The following is a 22,500-nucleotide window of genomic DNA, read 5'->3' on the forward strand; positions in this document are numbered from 1 at the left end:
AATTTGCAAGACAAACTTCGTTTAATTAGCTCAACTGCTGCGCCATTCAAACAACGACACATTTTGAATTTCGCACCGAAAGGTAATCCGAAACTGACACGATATGGTTTATTTCAATACGTAGCGATTCCTGTCTTGTTGGTAAGTACAATTTGTAATTTGTATGTTAGGCGACATATTTTGTAAAAAATCTCCCATGGGATGGAAGGCCGGAAGTGTAAGATGGCCTGGCCTACCATTGGCCTGTTTAACGGTCTGTCAATCTCTGATGTCGGAAGTCTATTTCTGGGGCTAGCCAGCGGTCAGTGTAAACGGAACAGGCGCTCAGATTTCTCTTTCTCCGTGGGAACCATTGGGTCAGGACTGGCATGCCGACGTTTCAGCTGCATTCAATCACCGATGTAACGGAACATTTCTTTAGCTGAAGCCAAGTGATCCTTTCGGTTGATTAATGTTTTTCTCTGATAATGTTTGCGTTATTGTCTGTTTGTCTGTATGTCTATCACACACGCACGCACGCACGCAAACACACACACACACACACACACACACACACACACACACACACACACACACACACACACACACACACACACACATACACAGCGAAAGGGAGAGAGAGGGAGAGAGAGATTGTGTTGTGTTATGTTGTGTTTTGTCGCAATGTGTTTGTGCTATTACATTTTTTATGACATTTTCAAACATTTCCGGCAACAAAAAAGTCGTCGCGTAAGGCGAAATTACTAAATTTAGTCAAGCTGTAGAACTCACAGAATGAAACTGAACGCACTGCATGTTTTCACGATGACCGTAGTCCGCCGCTCGTGCAAAAGGCAGTGAAATTGACGAGCCTGTTTAGCACGGTAGTGGTTGCGCTCTGCTACATAGCACGCTTTTCCGTACCTCTCTTCGTTTTAACTTTGTGAGCGTGTTTTTAATCCAAACATATCATATCTACATGTTTTTGGAATCAAGAACCTACAAGGAATAAGATGAAATTGTTTTTAAATCGATTTCGGAAATTTTATTTTAATTGTCAGAGCTTGTTTTTAATCCAAATATAACATATGTATATGTTTTTGGAATAATACAATGATGAAGAATAAGATAAACGTAATTTTGGATCGTTTTATAAAAAAAATTCAATTACAATTTTCAGATTTTTAGTGACCAAAATCATTAATTAATTTTTAAGCCTTCAAGCTGAAATGCAATACCAAAGTCCGGCCTTCGTCCAAGATTGCCTGGCCAAAAGTTCAATCAATTGTATCGAAAAATGATTGTGACAATGTGGCCTCAACTTTTACAAAAAGCCGGATAAGACGTCATCAAAGACATTTATCCAAAAAATGAAAAAAACGTCTGGGGAGGGGATATCATACCCAGGAACCCTCATGTAAAATGTCATAAAGATCGGTCCAGTAGTTTACTATGAATCGCTCTGCACACACACACACGCACAGACACACACACGCACAGACACACACAGACACACACTGACACAGACAGACAGACAGACAGACAGACAGACACACACACACACACACACACACACACACACACATACACACACACACACATACACCACGATTCTCGTCTCGATTCCCCCTCTATGTTAAAACATTTAGTTAAAACTTGACTAAATGTAAAAAGAGCTCAGCTCAGAAGATTGTGGAAGTTTCGCAGTGCCACACAGCAAACCGCTCATGGACTGAATTTAAAACCCCCACCATCCATGAAATGCAATATATTTAGTGGCCATCTACAGCGTTAAACGTGTCCTGTTCTGTTTTGTCAGCCATGGTTTTGGTTTCGGCGCCTCTCATATGTAGCTCTGTGGCTTGATTTACATTTTCCAGCGCATCAAGGACGATACCATGTTCATGGAGAGTAGGTCAGTCCAGCCAAAGTTTGGAACAGTGGAACCCAGGTTGAAAGAACTTTTGACCATTTCCCGTGTCGTCACATTACCTTTCTAAATATAGTCAATTGACTGAAGATGTCAATCTTTTTTTTTTTCCGAGCAGAAGTCGCTTATTACAAATAAAGGGTATACAGTTACTGAAAGTTAGGAAACAGGATTGCGACGTTGACAACGGGTTGTTCAGTACGTCTATGTACATGACGGCAGTTCCGAATTCCCCCTACCAAGCTTGTTTGGTTTCGTCCAGGATTGGGTCAAAAGGTCAAGATTTTGTGGGAACAGGAGAAATTTGGTGGGAAAACTAAGTCACTCAAGGCTTGGCTTGGAGTCAGGGTCAGAGAAAAATGATTGTGACAATGCCGCCTCAACTTTTACAAAAAGCCGGATAAGACGTCATCAAAGACATTTATCCAAAAAATGAAAAAAACGTCTGGGGAGGGGATATCATACCCAGGAACCCTCATGTAAAATGTCATAAAGATCGGTCCAGTAGTTTACTATGAATCGCTCTGCACACACACACACACGCACAGACACACACACGCACAGACACACACAGACACACACTGACACAGACAGACAGACACACACACACACACACACACACACACACACACACACACACACACACACATACACCACGATTCTCGTCTCGATTCCCCCTCTATGTTAAAACATTTAGTTAAATCTTGACTAAATGTAAAAAGAGCTCAGCTCAGAAGATTGTGGAAGTTTCGCAGTGCCACACAGCAAACCGCTCATGGACTGAATTTAAAACCCCCACCATCCATGAAATGCAATATATTTAGTGGCCATCTACAGCGTTAAACGTGTCCTGTTCTGTTTTGTCAGCCATGGTTTTGGTTTCGGCGCCTCTCATATGTAGCTCTGTGGCTTGATTTACATTTTCCAGCGCATCAAGGACGATACCATGTTCATGGAGAGTAGGTCAGTCCAGCCAAAGTTTGGAACAGTGGAACCCAGGTTGAAAGAACTTTTGACCATTTCCCGTGTTGTCACATTACCTTTCTAAATATAGTCAATTGACTGAAGATGTCAATTTTTTTTTTCCGAGCAGAAGTCGCTTATTACAAATAAAGGGTATACAGTTGCTGAAAGTTAGGAAACAGGATTGCGACGTTGACAACGGGTTGTTCAGTACGTCTATGTACATGACGGCAGTTCCGAATTCCCCCTACCAAGCTTGTTTGGTTTCGTCCAGGATTGGGTCAAAAGGTCAAGATTTTGTGGGAACAGGAGAAATTTGGTGGGAAAACTAAGTCACTCAAGGCTTGGCTTGGAGTCAGGGTCAGAGAAAAAGCCTCTTGATAAATAAAGGTTTTACGACAATATTACCAGCTATTGTGTTTTCAGCGTAGCAATAGGGTCCGATATTTAGACGAGACAAGTATGATGCGACGAGTCGAAGACGAGTCGCATTATACTTGTAATGTTCGAGTCTAAATATCGGACCCTCTTGCTACGCTGAAAACACAATAGCGATTATATAGCTGTTCTGACCTTGATTTGTTGTTCCAAACTTACAAAATGACAGTTTTTGAGTCGATGCGTTGATCTCAGGTTTTGATAACAGACACCGTTTCTTATGCGCATTAGTTTTGCGCAGGTGCCATACTGACTTTGGAAAAAAACCTCGATTGGACAACACAGCTGTTAAACAGCTTTTTATTAGTTCATTCGTATACAAAGTTTGAGTTTTTTCATTTTGAACAAGACTACTTATGAAGAAGACCAAAACACAACATCAACGGAAAACTAGAAACAACTGACTGAAGAACTAAGATGCAACAAGGGGAGGAGAAGAGAACAGCTAATCCGTACAACGCGAGCAGACGGCAAGAAGTTTTCAGTTTGGGTGAATGGCATTTATACTTGTCTCGTCATGAAGCGAACTTTTCAACCTAAGTTATCAACGACTACATGAATGTTAGTGCCATGGGTTGTACATCAATACTTCAGGGGGGAAGTGGGGTATTTAGTGTGGAGTTACGAGATAAGAAAAGCCGAATGCGAAACTGAGTTTGTGTTAGTCGGCAACTGAGCTCACACAGGCACACAAAAACGGCTGTTCCGTTTTACTCCCCTGTGTACTGAATCGCGGTTATGGTGTTTATAGTTGAAGGGATATAACTAGTGCTTTTTGTAATACAAAGAGTTTGTCAGGAGTTGTTTAACTTTGAGAGTGGAAAGTTTTGACAGCTCAGTAAGATTCCATGTTAGCTACGGCCGGGTCAAACTGGTTTCGCGGCACGTGCGTTTACAACTGTGTGAGTTGTTCACATTATAATCGCAACCGCCTGATTTTGTGAGTTGTGCAAGTTGTGATTGTAAACTGCCTGACAATTGAAAGTCATTCGACCTGGGCTTTCGGATGAGAAAACCTGCTCTTGCTTTTGATGTCAACTTTGGAAGAAAACATTTGATCTTGATGTCAACCTTGGAACCGGGAAACATTGCCGGGATGACTTGGACTTTTGTATGGGTGCCGCCATATTGGAAGATGAGGTACTTTGCTAGTTTTGTGTGAACTTGAACATTTCTTTTGTATGCGCGGACATGACTTGTGTACTTGAATAATTTCTGAATTGTATAATTTTCTTGTGCTCGGTTGGTGTGTTTTTGAATATTGTTAGTTTGTTACAGTAGGGTGTTATATTTTGTAACAGGCCACCCCAGTCTGACTTGTGCGGGGTGGTGCCAGTGTGGCAAGGGTGCGATGGAGGCCGTAAGGTTGAAGGCTAGCTACATCGTCACCTCTACATAACGTAAAAGTTATGTTTTATTTATTTGCTTTCTTGTCCTTGTAAATATGTTCTGACGTTGACAATGAATGAGTGAGTTTCACAAGGTCGTGGACAATGAATGAATGAGTTTCAAATAGGTCATGAATTGATTATTGTAAGCAAGAAAATATTTGAGAATTTGAAGAATGAGTTGATAATTGCTATGTCAGAAACAAACCAATGTGTAGGTTCTAACTAAACCATTGGCTATTGTTTGGAAAGAATGAGTTGGTGAAAGACTACAAATTCTTCTAGTCTTCTCTCTGCTTTCCTAAACTTCTGAGCGGGAGTCAGATGATTGACTGTGTGTGTGTGTGTGTGCACATATAAAGAATCTGGAAGGAGATTAATAAGGATAAATACAGATTTTTTTTATGTCAAATCTCTTACATTGGCGAGCTTGCGGTTGTATTAATTGGAAAATTTTTGAAGATTAATTTTTTTTTTTTGGTGCGTTCCCTTGAGTGCAGTTAGGCTTATTTTATATTATTGACTTGTAGTGCTGAATTGTTGTCTGGTTTTGCGCAGATGCTGATGCATGCAGTCTGGAGGATGGACATTCTTGTCATCTGCCTGTGAAGGGAGCTCCTTGGTCTGTGGACGGATGCATCCTGTGCCTGACTGAACGACATATTTTGGACAGGAGTGAGTCATTTGCTTATCTGACACTCAAGTTAGCATTCTATATATTTTTGAGAGTAATTTGTCTCTCTGAGTGTTGGTTCTTGCTTGTGAGTATGTTATTTTTTTTCTCCCCCTACTTTACATGAAGCGCCCTGTAGGTTAGTTTTACCTACAAGTGAATAATACATGACACATCATTTTCCCCTTTACGTGTACACAGTTTGTAAATAGTTGTGGGTCAGCAATGCCTTGATTCATAAGTGTATGGGAATGGGGGTATGTCTAGTTCCTAGGCCAAGTTTTTGGGCGGAGCCTAGTTTCAAATGTATGGATTGTTTCCCCTTGTAGTTCAGTTGATCGGTTTCCTAGACTGTGTCCCTTTAGTACTGTACTTGAGGAAGTCAGGTAAATTCTAAAGTTTAGTGGACTATTGTGTTCACGTTAGTCAAAGCTAAGTCTTGGTGTTGCCCTCTAGCATTCTATGTAGTGGATAGTCATAGTCTGCTTAAGTGATAGCGGTTTGTTCACGATGGCATCTCAAGAAGAGGTTCAAGCTTTGATAGCGCAGTTTAAGGTGGAGGGTGAAGCCTTAGGAAAAGATGGTGCATCACTGAACAAGTATGTGGAGGATAGTTTGCGTGAGGAAAGAGCAGCAAGAAGAGAAGCTTTGTTGAAAAGAGAAAATGATATTGCTCTACAAGAAAAAAGAACTCGCTGCTGCACGTGAGCTTAAAGAGAGAGAGTTAGCTGAACAAGCTAAGATTGAAAATCGTCGTCTCGATATTGAAGAAGAAAAGGCGAACAGGGAGGCAAAGTTGCGAGCAGACGAGTTGGTTGAAAAAGCAAGCAAGCATAAATTGGCCAATCGTCCCAAGATTCCCTATTTTGATGATAAATCAGATGACATTGAGAGTTATCTGTATCGCTTCGATAAGCATGCAGCTAGCTTGAAGTGGTCAAAGGATGAGAAGGCTTTGATTTTGCCTACTCTACTCAGAGGTCGTGCTCTGAATTATTTTCAAGAGTTACCAGTAGAAGATACTAATGACTATGCCATACTGTCAGCGCATTTGTTGAAGAGATTCAAATGTACTGAAGAAGGTTTCAGAACGCAGTTTCGCTCATGCAAACCTGAATCTGGTGAAACCAGGCATGCATGTCTTTTTCTCCCGCATGAGAAGATATTTCACTAGATGGACAGATATGGCTGGAGTTGGCACAGAGTTCGCTTTGCTCTGTGACTTGGTGCTCAGAGAGCAGATTCTGTCTAGTTGTGCGTCGTCTCTGGTTACTTTTCTGAAAGAAGACAAGCATACTACTGCTCAAACCATGATAGACGCAGCTCAAAGATACAGGGAAGCACATCCTAGTCAAAACCTAACAGCAAAATGTTCTAGTGTTCCTCTGTTGGCTAATGTCGGTCTTCCAAGTGGGAGAGGAGGTCATTCAGGGTCAGGTGATCGAGGTGGTCAGGGTGGTCACAGATTTTCTAAGAAGAATAGTCAGGGTGACACAAACCCACCGACAGAACAAAACTTTGACGTCGCTAGGTCTGGTTCGGCTCCTGATAATAAGGGTGGCAGAGGTGCTAGTCAAGCTGGTAGAGGTAGAGGTGGTCAGAACTATCAGAGGAAGTGTTGGTGGTGTCAAGATACTTCGCACAAATTGGCAGATTGTCCCAAAAAAATGCATACTGCTTCAGTATCCGTTGTCACTGTTGAAAAGTCCAGCTGTAGTGAAGACGAGCAGTCTGTGGCGTCAGTAGGATTGTCAGGTCGTGATGAACTTCCCGAGTCTATTCAGACATGTGAAGGTACCTTAAATGGTAGTGAGGTCACGGTCATGTTGGATAGTGGGTGTTCCACGGTTGGGGTCAGGAAGTCCCTAGTGAGAGATGATCAGTTTACTGGGAAGGTACAGGTGTGTAGACAGTTCAGTGGGGATTTAGTTCGGTTACCCATTGCGATTGTGAGTCTGGATACACCATACTTTTCTGGAAGTGTTGAGGCATGTGTGATCGACAATCCAGTATGTGACGTCATTTTGGGTAGAATACAGGGATGTACTTTTGGATGTGTCGAGGTTACTAGCGCAGTCCAGACAAGAGGTCAAAAAGCTAGAGAAGAACGTCCTTTTAGACCGCTGTTGACCGCTAAAGTTCCCCATCTTGATGTCAATGCTGAGAAACCGTCCAAAATGCAAAAGGATGACAAAACGTTGCATGACCTGTTCGAGAAAATTGGCCAAGCAAAATCGGATGAGTCGTCTGGTTGTGTGGTGTCGTTTGTTGTGAGGGACCAGTTGTTATATCGAAAGTACTACTCCAAGGTCAACGATGAAGTGGTTTGGCAGCTAGTTGTTCCTGAACTCTTGCGCGAGTCTGTTTTGATCACTGCCCATGACGGTTTGTTTGGTGGTCATTTAGGCGCGAACAGTACGTTCAAAAGGGTGTCCGCATTCTTCTTTTGGCCCGGTTATCGGCAGTCGATCAAGGATTACTGCAGATCATGTGATATCTGTCAGAAAACCTTTCCCAAAGGTAGAGTTCCTTCGGCACCTTTGCAACCACTGCCTGTGATAGAAGTCCCATTTTCCCGAGTTTGCATTGATCTGATTGGTCCGATTAAACCAGTGTCAGCTCGTGGTCATCAGTACGCTTTGGTGTTGGTGGATGTTGCGACACGCTATCCGGAAGCAGTACCCTTGAAATCAACGACCACAGAAGCAGTAGCGGAAGCTTTGTTGGGCATTTTCACCCGGACTGGTTTACCAGATGAGGTTCTCTCAGATCTAGGTACACAATTCACATCTGATGTCATGCGAGAGGTGATGAGATTGATATCGGTATCGCAGTTGCACACGACTCCTTATCATCCCCAGACGAATGGTCTCTGTGAAAGGTTCAATGGAACTTTGAAATCCATGGTGAAGAAGTTGATGGCAGATAGACCTACGGATTGGGATAGATATTTGCCTTTTGCGTTGTTCGCATACAGAGAAATCCCACAGGAGTCTACAGGGTACTCACCTTTTGAACTTCTGTACGGTAGAAACCCAAAAGGACCGTCGGAACTGCCATATCATGCGTGGACCGATAGCAGTCGGGAGAATCAGCAGGTTCCAGTGTCACAGTATGTACAGGATTTGAAAGAGGTCTTGGCTGACAGTGTTGGTAGAGCACAGAAGGCTGTTCAGAATGTGTCAAAGAAGAACAGATCATACAGATCTCAGAAGCCAAGAACGATACTCGCTGGAAAGAAAGTCTTAGTCTTACTTCCAACTGAGCAGAACAAAATGATACTACGCTGGCGAGGTCTATTTCAGGTGATCAAAAGACTGAATCAATGTGATTACGTTGTAGAAATTTCACCTGGGATTGAGAAAGTGTACCATGTCAACATGCTCAGGGAGTATGTGTCTAGGAATGAAGATGTTGGTCAGAACCTAGTTGTTGCCTCATTGGGAGTGATCAGTGGGTCCAGTGCAGTAGACGAGGTAGACATTCAGAAAGTCAAACTACAGTCAGTTCCCACAGTTCAGACTGAGAATGTAGATGATGTGGTCTATAGTCCTGACTTGTCTATGCAGGCAAAACAAAAAGTGCAGGCGGTGTTTCAGAAGCATCAGGACAAAATGACGGATTTGCCTGGTATGTGTGACCTAGTGCAGCATACGGTGAGGATTCCTGAAGGTGCTGTGGTCAATGTGAAACAGTATCCGTTACCATTTGAGTCTCAGAAAGTGGTTGAAGAAGTGAAGAAGATGTTAGATCTAGCCGTAATAGAGCCGTCTATTTCTCCGTTCTCGTCTCCTATTGTTCTAGTCAAGAAGAAGGACGGAAGTACTCGTTTTTGCATCGATTTCAGACACCTCAATAAGATTACGGAGTTTGACGCTGAGCCAATACCGGATCCGGAAGTTCTGTTTGCTTCATTGCAGGGCAGGCAGCATTTCACGAAGATTGATCTGGCTAAGGGCTATTGGCAAATTCCGATGGCAGAGTCTGATCGAGCAAAAACGGCTTTTCGTACCCCTCAAGGTCTATATCAGTTCACGAAGATGCCGTTCGGAATGAGTACAGCACCAAGTACTTTCGCGAGGATGATGAAGATGTTGGATCTGGATAGGTTCAAGTCTGTTCATTTCTTTGATGACGTACTTGTAGCCACAGAAGACTGGTGTGGGCATCTAGAGGCACTTGACGGACTGTTGACAGAACTGGGAAAACATGGGTTGACTGTGAGACCGTCGAAAGTAGAGGCAGGTTTTGACTCTATTGAGTTTTTGGGTCACATAGTTGGGGAGGGTAGCATGCGTCCAGTTCCCTCCAAAGTGTCCAAAATCTTGAATGTCTCTGTCCCAACCACAAAGAAACACGTCCGGTCATTGGTAGGGCTCATCAGTTTCTATAGGCGCTATGTCCCAAGCTTCGTGTCTATTGTGTCCCCCCTGGTAGAACTCACAAAGAGGAACCAACCAAACAAAGTTCGTTGGTCAAAAGAGTGTCAGATGGCTTTTGACAGGGTCAAAGAAATTGTGTCGTCTGAACCACTGGTGAGATTGCCAGACTTTTCCAGGCCGTTCACAGTGCGGTCGGATGCGTCCTCCACGGGGATTGGAGCAGCCCTGATGCAGCCTGATGATGACGGCGTCCTTCATCCAGTTCTGTATGCCAGCAGGAAACTGCTGGAAAGAGAAACCAGATACTCTACTGTGGAGAGAGAGTGCCTAGCGTTGGTGTGGTCAGTTGACAAACTCCATCGCTACTTGTTTGGCTTACATTTCTTTGTTGAGACTGATCACAGACCGTTGACGTACTTACGACAGTCCAAAACTGCCAACGGCCGACTGTTGCGATGGTCTCTGTCTCTCCAAGAATATTCATTCACAGTAGTGCCAATTCCTGGAGTCAGGAATTTTGAGGCTGCTGTGTTGTCACGCTTGACGAAGTGAATGGAACATAATGGTTGAAAGGACAGTGAAAAGACTTTCTGCAATCAACAAGGACAATACTTTTTGTGCTGTGAGTGTTGATATGCTGTGTATGTATTAAGAACTAATTTAATTTTGTTCTTTTTTTTTCTCATTCTGATTATCTTTTTCATCTGGCTGGAAAAATTTATTTGGATATTTTTGATGCTAGTACCATTTTGTGTTGTTGTCAAGGTTTACTGTATTGAGTTTAGCGGAGGCTACTCAAACTTTATTGGCGATCTTTGGTACCAAGAATGTCAATGTTATTGCATTTAGTAATAGGCGAAAATTGCTGAATGTCCATGAGTATAACTGTTGTGGATTAACACAGTGGGTGATTATCTACACGGCAGCGTAAATGGGGTTTATTGTGCTTGCCATTGTTGCTCATGTTTAAGGACAGCCTCGTGGCTTTCGTCACTTTTTTGGTGGATGGCACTGCCTTTTGGTTGTAAACTGATTGCACTCTTTGGGTACGGACAGAGTATTTAATTAAGTAGATGTGTACTGCCGGGCAGTACATACCCCAAGCGAAGTCGTCCATCTGTGTGTACATGATTCTCTCTCTCTCTCTCTCTCTCTCTCTCTCTCTCTCTCTCTCTCTCTCTCTCTCTCTCTCTCTCTCTCTCTCTCTCTCTCTCTCTCTCTCTCTCTCTCTCTCTCTCTCTGTCTTAAAATGTGTCATCGATGACGTGTTTTCATACTTGCTAATGCGGCAGGCTAATCATGACGTCAAATTGAAACTTCTTGAAGTCTCTCAGAAAGGGACATGAAAACCATGTGGGGGTTACTGGTTTGGGCTGAAAAAAAACCCAACTCCACCTAAAATTCAAGCGCCTATGGGGCTGAATTATGCAGCATAAATTGTGAAACATCAGGATATCTCACACTTTCAATTCTGCCATCATGTCAAATCTGACAACAAACCTACCCACAAAATGTCATAAATATCGGTGTAGAATTGAGACTTAACGGTTTTTAACTGCCAAAAATAAGTTTTTTTGACTGGAATAGTTTGTCTTGAAATTCAGTTTGGGACAACGGACCCACCCACTAAATTTCATAAAGATAGGTGAAAATTTAAATGTAACGGTTTTTAACTGCCAAAATTATGTTTTTCTTCTGGAAAAGTATGGAGTGAAAATCAGTTGGGGACAACGAACCTACCCACAAAATTTCATAAATATCGATGAAGAATTGAGATTTAACGGTTTTTAACTGCCAAAAATAAGGTTTTTTGTCTGGAAAAGTATGTCTTAAAATTCAGTTTGGGACAACGGACCCACCCACTAAATTTCATAAAGATAGGTGAAGAATTGAAATTTAACGTTTTTTAACTGCCAAAATTATGTCTTTCTTCTGGAAAAGTATAGAGTGAAAATCAGTTGGGGACAACGAACCTACCCACAAAATTTCATAAATATCGGTGAAGAATTGAAATTTAACGGTTTTTAACTGCCAAAATTATGTTTTTCTTCTGGAAAAGTATGGAGTGAAAATAAGTTGGGGACAACAAACCTACCTTTAAAATTTCATAAGAATCAGTGAAGAAATAGGATTTAACGATTTTTTAACAGCCTTGACACTGAACATTTGATAAATCATTGGTGATGTCATCATAACCCAGTCGTTGTAGTTGTCGTCGTAGTTGTTGGTGTTGTTGTTGTCATGTTCGTTGTCGTGATTGTTGTTGTTCTCGTGTTGTTGTTGTTGTTGTTGTTGTTGTTGTTGTTGTTGTTGTTGTTGTTGTCGTCGTCGTCGTCGATGTCATTTGTTGTTGTTGTTGTTATCGTCGTCGTCGTCGTCATCGTCGTCGTTGTCAGAGGTTATTTCTAAAGATTTCATTGATAGTCTTTGTTCTCGTCACCAAGACTTGCTAAGAACAAGCTTGGAACAGCAAGAGTTCCAAGAACAAGATTAGAACAACTCATTACATCATTACCAGTACGTCATTTGTATTTAGAACACACTTTAGAAACAAGAGGCGAAGCCATCAAGGCTCACGTAAGAAATCGACAAACAGTAACACAAACTCAATCACTCCGTCACACACACACACACACACACACACACACACACACACACACACACACACACACACACACACACACACACACACACACACACACACACACACACACACACACACACACACACACACACACACACACACACACACACACACACACACACACACACACACACACACACACACACACACACACACACACACACACACACACACACACACACACACACACACACACACACACACACACACACACACACACACACACACACACACACACACACACACACACACACACACACACACACACACACACACACACACACACACACACACACACACACACACACACACACACACACACACACACACACACACACACACACACACACACACACACACACACACACACACACACACACACACACACACACACACACACACACACACACACACACACACACACACACACACACACACACACACACACACACACACACACACACACACACACACACACACACACACACACACACACGCACACACACACACTAACAAACACACTAACAAACACACACACACACACACACACACACACACACAGAAAGAGCATAGGTGAAACTGTGCAAGAAAGCGAGACACTAGATCTAGATCTGTCTGTCTGCATGTAGCCTACTTACAAGGACACGACTGCCAACTAGTCTCGGCGCGCTCAAAATAATAATGACCGAGACTGTCAGTACTTCCTTCGCGTGACGTCTAACCCTCTTACGTCATAATGTGACGTCAATGTAATGTGACGTCTTCAAATGTTAGAGTTTCTACCACAGACATACACACGCACAGACGCACGCACGCACGCACGCACAGACAGACAAAGTTACGATCGCATAGGCTACACTTACGTGAGCCAAAAAACTCTTCAGCTACAAACCAGTCACCCTCACATTTCCGAGGTGTTTGTCTAAACCACTTACTGAAATGTTTTGAGGTTTAATGACCATACACATGTTGAACCGGTGAGTGTCTTCCGCTGCTTAATTCGCAAATAACTATTTTATTAAAGTCCGCTTGAAACGCTCAAAGATGAAATTCCATGTTAAAAAGTGACAAAAGTTTCACATTTTCCCGTTGTAACAGCTTCCGATGATATTATATGAAAATTCTGATCCTCTGAGAGGATTCCCCGAAACAAAATCAGTTTGTACGCCTAATTTTAATAGAATTGTCCAAACAGTGTCGCTAATATGTTTTCCTTATGCTTTAATTATTTTTTTATCCAAGCGGAGCGCGGGCGGAGCCCGCGCGTAGCGAAGTAGTGTTTTTTTTCATCTCCCAGCACTGAAAATTTTTTTGCCAAGTGGTGTCTGTCTGTGAACATTGTTCTAGAATTCATCTTTTAGCACAATATTAGCGACACTGTTTGGACAATTCTATTAAAATTAGGCGTACAAACTGATTTTGTTTCGGGGAATCCTCTCAGAGGATCAGAATTTTCATATAATATCATCGGAAGCTGTTACAACGGGAAAATGTGAAACTTTTGTCACTTTTTAACATGGAATTTCATCTTTGAGCGTTTCAAGCGGACTTTAATAAAATAGTTATTTGCGAATTAAGCAGCGGAAGACACTCACCGGTTCAACATGTGTATGGTCATTAAACCTCAAAACATTTCAGTAAGTGGTTTAGACAAACACCTCGGAAATGTGAGGGTGACTGGTTTGTAGCTGAAGAGTTTTTTTCTAAAGTGTGTTCTAAATACAAATGACGTACTGGTAATGATGTAATGAGTTGTTCTAATCTTGTTCTTGGAACTCTTGCTGTTCCAAGCTTGTTCTTAGCAAGTCTTGGTGACGAGAACAAAGACTATCAATGAAATCTTTAGAAATAACCTCTGACAACGACGACGATGACGACGACGACGACGATAACAACAACAACAACAAATGACATCGACGACGACGACGACAACAACAACAACAACAACAACAACAACAACAACAACAACAACACGAGAACAACAACAATCACGACAACGAACATGACAACAACACCAACAACTACGACGACAACTACAACGACTGGGTTATGATGACATCACCAATGATTTAAAGGCCGTTAAAAAATCGTTAAATCCTATTTCTTCACTGATTCTTATGAAATTTTAAAGGTAGGTTTGTTGTCCCCAACTTATTTTCACTCCATACTTTTCCAGAAGAAAAACATAATTTTGGCAGTTAAAAACCGTTAAATTTCAATTCTTCACCGATATTTATGAAATTTTGTGGGTAGGTTCGTTGTCCCCAACTGATTTTCACTCTATACTTTTCCAGAAGAAAGACATAATTTTGGCAGTTAAAAAACGTTAAATTTCAATTCTTCACCTATCTTTATGAAATTTAGTGGGTGGGTCCGTTGTCCCAAACTGAATTTTAAGACATACTTTTCCAGACAAAAAACCTTATTTTTGGCAGTTAAAAACCGTTAAATCTCAATTCTTCATCGATATTTATGAAATTTTGTGGGTAGGTTCGTTGTCCCCAACTGATTTTCACTCCATACTTTTCCAGAAGAAAAACATAATTTTGGCAGTTAAAAACCGTTACATTTAAATTTTCACCTATCTTTATGAAATTTAGTGGGTGGGTCCGTTGTCCCAAACTGAATTTCAAGACAAACTATTCCAGTCAAAAAAACTTATTTTTGGCAGTTAAAAACCGTTAAGTCTCAATTCTACACCGATATTTATGACATTTTGTGGGTAGGTTTGTTGTCAGATTTGACATGATGGCAGAATTGAAAGTGTGAGATATCCTGATGTTTCACAATTTATGCTGCATAATTCAGCCCCATAGGCGCTTGAATTTTAGGTGGAGTTGGGTTTTTTTTCAGCCCAAACCAGTAACCCCCACATGGTTTTCATGTCCCTTTCTGAGAGACTTCAAGAAGTTTCAATTTGACGTCATGATTAGCCTGCCGCATTAGCAAGTATGAAAACACGTCATCGATGACACATTTTAAGACAGAGAGAGAGAGAGAGAGAGAGAGAGAGAGAGAGAGAGAGAGAGAGAGAGAGAGAGAGAGAGAGAGAGAGAGAGAGAGAGAGAGAGAGAGAGAGAGAGAGAGAGAGAGAGAGAGAGAGAGAGAGAGAGAGAGAGAGAGAGAGAGAGAGAATCATGTACACACAGATGGACGACTTCGCTTGGGGTATGTACTGCCCGGCAGTACACATTCTACTTTATTTATTTATGTATTTTTTTTATATGTATTTACATTTTTTTTCTTGTTACTGGAATACTTATACTTGTACAGTTTTTGAAAAAAAGAAAAAAATGTTCATTTTGGGTTCACATTTTTTTTTAATCGGGGAAAGGGGTGATGTAATGAATCGCGGTTATGGTGTGTATAGTTGAAGGGATATAACTAGTGCTTTTTGTAATACAAAGAGTTTGTCTGGAGTTGTTTAACTTTGAAAGTGGAAAGTTTTGACAGCTCAGTAAGATTCCATGTTAGCTACGGCCGGGTCAAACTGGTTTCGCGGCACGTGCGTTTACAACTGTGTGAGTTGTTCACATCATAATCGCAACCGCCTGATTTTGTGAGTTGTGCAAGTTGTGATTGTAAACTGCCTGACAATTGAAAGTCATTCGACCTGGGCTCTCGGATGAGAAAACCTGCTCTTGCTTTTGATGTCAACTTTGGAAGAAAACATTTGATCTTGATGTCAACCTTGGAACCGGGAAACATTGCCGGGATGACTTGGACTTTTGTATGGGTGCCGCCATATTGGAAGATGAGGTACTTTGCTAGTTTTGTGTGAACTTGAACATTTCTTTTGTATGCGCGGATATGACTTGTGTACTTGAATAATTTCTGAATTGTATAATTTTCTTGTGCTCGGTTGGTGTGTTTTTGAATATTGTTAGTTTGTTACAGTAGGGTGTTATATTTTGTAACAGGCCGCCCCAGTCTGACTTGTGCGGGGTGGTGCCAGTGTGGCGAGGGTGCGATGGAGGCCGTAAGGTTGAACGCTAGCTACATCGTCACCTCCACATAACGTAAAAGTTATGTTTTGTTTATTTGCTTTCTTGTCCTTGTAAATATGTTCTGACGTTGACAATGAATGAGTGAGTTTCACAAGGTCGTGGACAATGAATGAATGAGTTTCAAAAGGTCATGAATTGATTATTGTAAGCAAGAAAATATTTGAGAATTTGAAGAATGAGTTGATAATTGCTATGTCAGAAACAAACCAATTTGTAGGTTCTAACTAAACCATTGGCTATTGTTTGGAAAGAATGAGTTGGTGAAAGACTACAAATTCTTCTAGTCTTCTCTCTGCTTTCCTAAACTTCTGAGCGGGAGTCAGATGATTGACTGTGTGTGTGCGCACATATAAAGAATCTGGAAGGAGATTAATAAGGATAAATACGGATTTTTTTTATTTCAAATCTCTTACACCCTGTTTGTACTACATCTTTCGACTTTGGGAATTTTGTGGTGTTTAGGGACAGAAAATAATTGGTTTAGTCCTGTTTTATCGGGAAGTTAGCAGAAAAGGGTATACTATCGACATTTGTAAAGCTGAAAAACATTCCCGAGAAGAATTTCAAGTTGTCAGTGTATGCTGTTGTCGATAGAAACATCGCCGCGTGGTACAGATGAGTAAACCGGAACCATCTTTGTTATTGACAATATGCTTTTGGATATTGAGTCAAATGGCCGACTTCCGTAGCATTATGCTTTGATGATCGGAAGAGACCATCCAATCACAGCCCCCGAATTCCCCCACGTGTTCATCAGAATAGCTATATATATAGACTTGTTACACATTTGGTTATTTTAAGGCAGAACATCGCAATGGCGAGGTATCGCTGACTCAGTGAGTACACTCACACAAACACAAACACACACACACATACACACACACACACACATACACACACACATACACAGACATACATACACCATGACCCTCGTCTCGATTCCCCCTCTATGTTACACACAAACACACACACACACACACAAACACTCACTCACACACATACACACACACACTGAAACAGCATGCGCTGTAAAACTGTTACTGCGGAACGCTCCGGATGTAACCTTTTATGGCCTTTCAACCTGGTTAACTGCCGGTAGGTTTCGATCTTCGCAATGTTAAGCTCAAAGAGAATGTTTTGTGTATCATTTCACGGGGTTTGAGGTTGCTGTGTCCCTCATCAGTTATATTGGACTAATTGCAGGTCGCTATAATGTTGTACACCCTTGAGAGCGTACGAAAAGCAGAAAACATCGGCGCGAGTTGCACTTTCGATTCATCGAGGCTCCAGGTTCCTCTCATGGAGTGGTGTGGACACCGAGCCCGTTCTTGACCAACTTCGAGAAGTTGGTGAATGGTTACTTCGAGTTTGTTACTTGAAGTGAAAGCTTAATCATGTTTGTTTGTGTGTGAATTTCGTGCGTTTGGGAAGGGGGTGCAGAAAGTGATGTAGAAAGCTTGATACGGAGCGAGTCGGCAGTGCCGAGCACTCTGCGTTATATTCCTTGTAGTACATAGTAGTAGTAGACTCTATGGAAGTAAGGAGTAAATAAATGAATAAGGAGTAAATAATGATCGACCGGCGATTGGATACAAGCTCCTGTGTGCACGAGTACAGCTTGTCCGTCGTTTTTTCTTTAGTTGTCATGCGGTAACAATGATAGACATAATTCTTTCAAGACAAAACAACTGTCCAATGAAGCCTATTCAAAGACGCAGATCATTATTTTTGATACAGTAACCATGGACACGTTTGATTACTTTCTGAAAGGTAACCTGATAACTAGCACTCGGTTAAAAACGAGTGTGTCCATGAAAAGTGTCCACAAAAACCTCACGCAGATGTTATTAGGCCTATGTAGGCCCTCTATGGGCACCCATAAAACAAGCGGTACGATAAGTAATAGTGGTTGTTGAACCAGACGACTTGATCCTTACTCTTAGATACGGCATGCCAGAGAACAAAGTCTCAAACTGGTACATCAAAATGTTATAGACAGTGATGATGCAGTTTCAAAGCCACACAGAACGGTGCCTACACAGAGGAATCCCCCCCACCCCCCGCCTCTCCCCCGCCTCCGACTTCGCGAAACATATCATGGATGATGCGACCTCACACCTGAACGTTCGCGTGGCGGTTGTGAAAATGTATCTTGCTAAAAGGGGAGGCAACTGCCGCATGCCACACATTAAACGCAAGCCAGCACACATATCGTGATCAGACTGTTCAGTGTGCCTCACATGATTGAAAAAAACCCGGTATTTTGACCCCAATCTATGTGAGTTATGTGAGATAAACAGGGCTGGCTGATGTTCTGCCTTTAGCCGCTCTCGCTACAATGAACTCACCTGCACTGGCCGTGACGAAAACAAGGACAGCACACATCACTGCTTCTTTCTCCATCGATCCAGTTTCGCTCACGCGTCCTCTTCAGTGTAATATTTGGTCTTTCGTCTGGCAAGCTGGGTTGCACATGTTCCTTGTTTAGTGTGGTAATAAACAGGACACCAAACAAAATATACCGGCAGGCTGCACAGACAAACGATCACAGATATGGATTGCTTGACGTCAGTCGCACATCCAAATCGCGATGACGTCATTTTAATATTGGAAAAGAACATAAAAGTATGGTTCGCAGGACCCTGCTTTTTTAAGTCTTGGCCAACATATAACAATTGTTTGACGCTGCTCAGATTTGGATAGACGGGTAATAGCGTGGGGAGCCTGTCCAGAATTATGCTTAGACCCAAAGAAAATGGTTACAGAAAGTGTTTTTGTTGCAACACATTAAGATAGCCTGTCTCAACATTCCCCAAGAGTTATACCGTTGGCACCCTCTGCATAACTTTTTTATGACGGTTTGATTACGTCACATATTAAAACCCTTGTTTTCGTCAGTGACGTTGCAAAAGTCCACGTTACAGCCCTTCATTTTAAGGTTCTTAGTCTACCGTCATCTATAATGCACAATTCCTGAGGCCGGTGGACGGACAAGTGTCAAGGGTATGAGCAGACTAAGAAACGGTATCCATGTCCCACCTCCGTGTCACCACAGTAACACGTAAAAGACCTTGGTCATTCTGCCATTAGTGCAGTTAGATGATTACACCTTAACATGCGCACATCTGGGAAGCGCCACTCTTGTCACAGTTGCTGCAAGCTTTCCCAATTTCCAAGCAATGGGATAATAAAATAATGAAAATGAAATGAACAATGCGTTGTTCGCGTACTGATGATAACAGAAATACGCATTCTTCAATACGACTATACCTCTTCCTATCCGTTAGTCTTCTTCAGCAGAATACTTACGGGAAAAACAAGACTGGCGTTCATTTAAAGTCATATTCAGGTGAACAAAAGAGTGCATAACACAATAGGCCTACCTTTTGAGGAAAACTTGATGGTTACGATGTTTCACATTTCAAAAGACGGAAGAGGCGAGTTGCAGCAGCCAACACCGCGACATTCCCCACATCCAGATGTGGACTCTAGTCCGTGTTTCCTGCAGCTACACCGTTTTGTGTCACAACCACTTTTGCATGTGCAGCGAATTACCTTTAACACGTCGGCTGGTGCTGCCGGCAGATCTGTTGTCACTGGAACAAGGATGCCACGCTCAAGTTTCCAGCCGTAGTCCGTGGGATCCATGGCCACTTTGAATCCCATCCATTGTTGTACCTGCAGGTGCACTGGCATGCTGTGGAATCGGGCAGCTGCTCAGGTGGGTGGCAGAGTGTGAACTTGCACAAACGTCGTTCCAACTGCTACCTTTGAACAGAAGAGTCTGTAGCAAAGTTCATCGAGACCCTCTCTGGATCTACTGTTATAGAGCAGTACTAATGCCTTTTCGCCTGCTGATAGGATATCCTCCAAAGTCGCAAGTGTTTTAGTTTCTTCATCGAGGTTGCTTTTCCGACACCATAGGGCCAAGAGGTTGTGTCGCTGCCGGTAAAGGCGTGGAGAAACAGGAGCAAGTGGCACACGTTGACAAGATTGCAATCAGCTGTTTGATGTTTCATAACTTTGAAGATTTACCAGCGTGTTTGTCTAAAAAAAGGTCGGTCCTATTTACAGTAAAATACATATGTTTAGCTACTGCTGATTATTATCCTCTTGCACATTCCAAGAAAAGAAGTCAACAAGATCATCTTCATTAAAAAAAAGACAAAAAAAGAACAGAGGGGAGCTGAGAAACTAGTTCTATCTGTAGATCACCGTGAAGCTGCACATCAGTGTCCTTATTGCTGCTCAGTGCGTCAACTTGGTTCACATTGAGTTCAGACTCGTAAGGGGTCGAAAGTGTTCCTGTCTGCTCATCTTGTGTGTTTTCATCTCTATTCTTTTCTGTGTCACTTTCGGGCAGTGGCACATGGAATGTGTCAGACAGCAACAGCATGCTTAGTGCTGCGTCAACTAGTATGTGTCCTAGACACGGCACGCAGCACAGCTTTCCCTTGAAGCATGTTGCTCGCTGCGTTTGGTGCGTACACAGTGGACAGCTTTTCATGAAGACCCGTTCTTCCAGCAGGTGGCCAATACACGCCAGGAAACTCATTTCCAGGTGGAATGGTACAAGGCGAAGGACAATGTGTTTAAGGTCGCTGCCATCTGGCTCACTGGCGATGATGTCAAGAGCTGTCCACAATAAGGGTTGGTCAAATGTCAACACAGGTGTCGTGTTGCTGCGCTTTGCCTGAACACAGATGAAAATGCAGGGTAGCAGGGATTCAAGTCGATCATCGGCATAAATGTTATGGATGACAGTCCTTAATGCTCCCCAGCATGTCGTAAGAGGCGACTAACGGATTATGTTGTTAAGAGTTTCTTGTATAGAATATAGTCATGTTTTGTAAAGATTTTGGTCAGGCAGTATGTAGGAAATGTTGAGTCCTTTGTACTGGAAACTTGCCTTCTCCCAGTAAGGTAATATATTGTACTACGTTGCAAGCCCCTGGAGCATATTTTTGATTAGTGCTTTTGTGAACAAGAAACAATTGACAAGTGGCTCTATCCCCTCTCCCCCTTCCCCCGTCGCGATATAACCTTCGTGGTTGAAAACGACGTTAAACACCAAATAAAGAAAAAAAGAAAGAAAGAAAGTTGGAGGGGCCGCCACTTCAAGTACAGCTCTAGAAGATCATGCAAGCATTTGACGCAGTGCAGACAAGATGCACGTGAAGGACAAGAACAAAGCCGTGCTGAAATGCTGCGAACAACAAGAGCCAAGCTGGTTCCACTGCTGCAAAACGACGGCGTGCTGGTTCCAGTCAGCGAGTTTGATCGTGGGCGCCTTGTTTGCAGAAACGTGCCTGGGGTGGTCCTGAAGGTTCACAACGACCTGTACCAAGTTGGCGCCAAGCATGGCATCATAAACACTATGCTCTCCCGCAATCTAATTATCGAGGCCGATTTCCAAATTGTCACTGCTGACCAAGTGAAAGACACGGTCCTACCAATGAGAAGCATCGCTCAGCTTCATTCAAGGCATGGAGGACAAGGGTTCAAAAATATTCTTGCAATGGGAAGTGCGATACAGCCAGATGCACTTGCAAGAAAGCAAGAAACCACTGCCATAGTCACTGCCACCCAAACAATTCATCTTGCAAGAACAAGAGCAAGTAAGCTCAGAAAAACGAGTTGAACTGGAACGTCGTGGGTTTCCCTTTTGTGACCCCAGTCCAAACTGGGATAATGTTTACCTTTTGTAAACTGTAAATGTTTGTAAATGAGGTAGAGGGGTATTTTTGTTTTGCTTTTGTAAAATTTGTTTATTATAATTTGTCATGTAAATGGTACATATGATAGCAGTATGTTTAAATCTTAAGTTTCATTATTGTTACTGGCGTTCAAACAGACTGACTAATGTGTAAAACAGTTAGACCTTAGAATTGATTTGACACATTAGGCAAGGATTTTGCCTATTTTGAAGACATTTTTGCCTAAATTGTACAGTAGTCGTGCCTAAATCGAAACTTTGCCTAATTTCACGACTTAGGCTGCCTAATTTATGCAATAGGCAGCCTAAATCATACACTCATACATTCACAAATTAGGCAAAATTCAACATTGATTTTACAAGTTAGGTACAGCCGTTGC

The 22,500-nt window shown here is 42.2% G+C and overlaps 1 protein-coding gene across 1 annotated transcript in view; it reads right to left on the reverse strand.

Annotated features, from left to right (window-relative positions):
• The window catches only part of LOC138950442 (uncharacterized), a 37,461-nt gene extending 18,291 nt beyond the window's left edge, over positions 1 to 19,170 (reverse strand). Inside the window, exon 1 of the mRNA XM_070322175.1 lies at positions 18,753 to 19,170. Within this exon, the coding sequence (XP_070178276.1) occupies positions 18,753 to 18,807 (55 nt within the window). The 5' untranslated portion in view covers positions 18,808 to 19,170. The remainder of the gene's footprint in view (positions 1 to 18,752) is intronic.
• Between the last annotated feature and the right edge of the window lie 3,330 nt (positions 19,171 to 22,500).

Source organism: Littorina saxatilis, linkage group LG16, assembly GCF_037325665.1.
Source record: "Littorina saxatilis isolate snail1 linkage group LG16, US_GU_Lsax_2.0, whole genome shotgun sequence".
In the NCBI taxonomy this organism is placed as follows: domain Eukaryota; kingdom Metazoa; phylum Mollusca; class Gastropoda; order Littorinimorpha; family Littorinidae; genus Littorina; species Littorina saxatilis.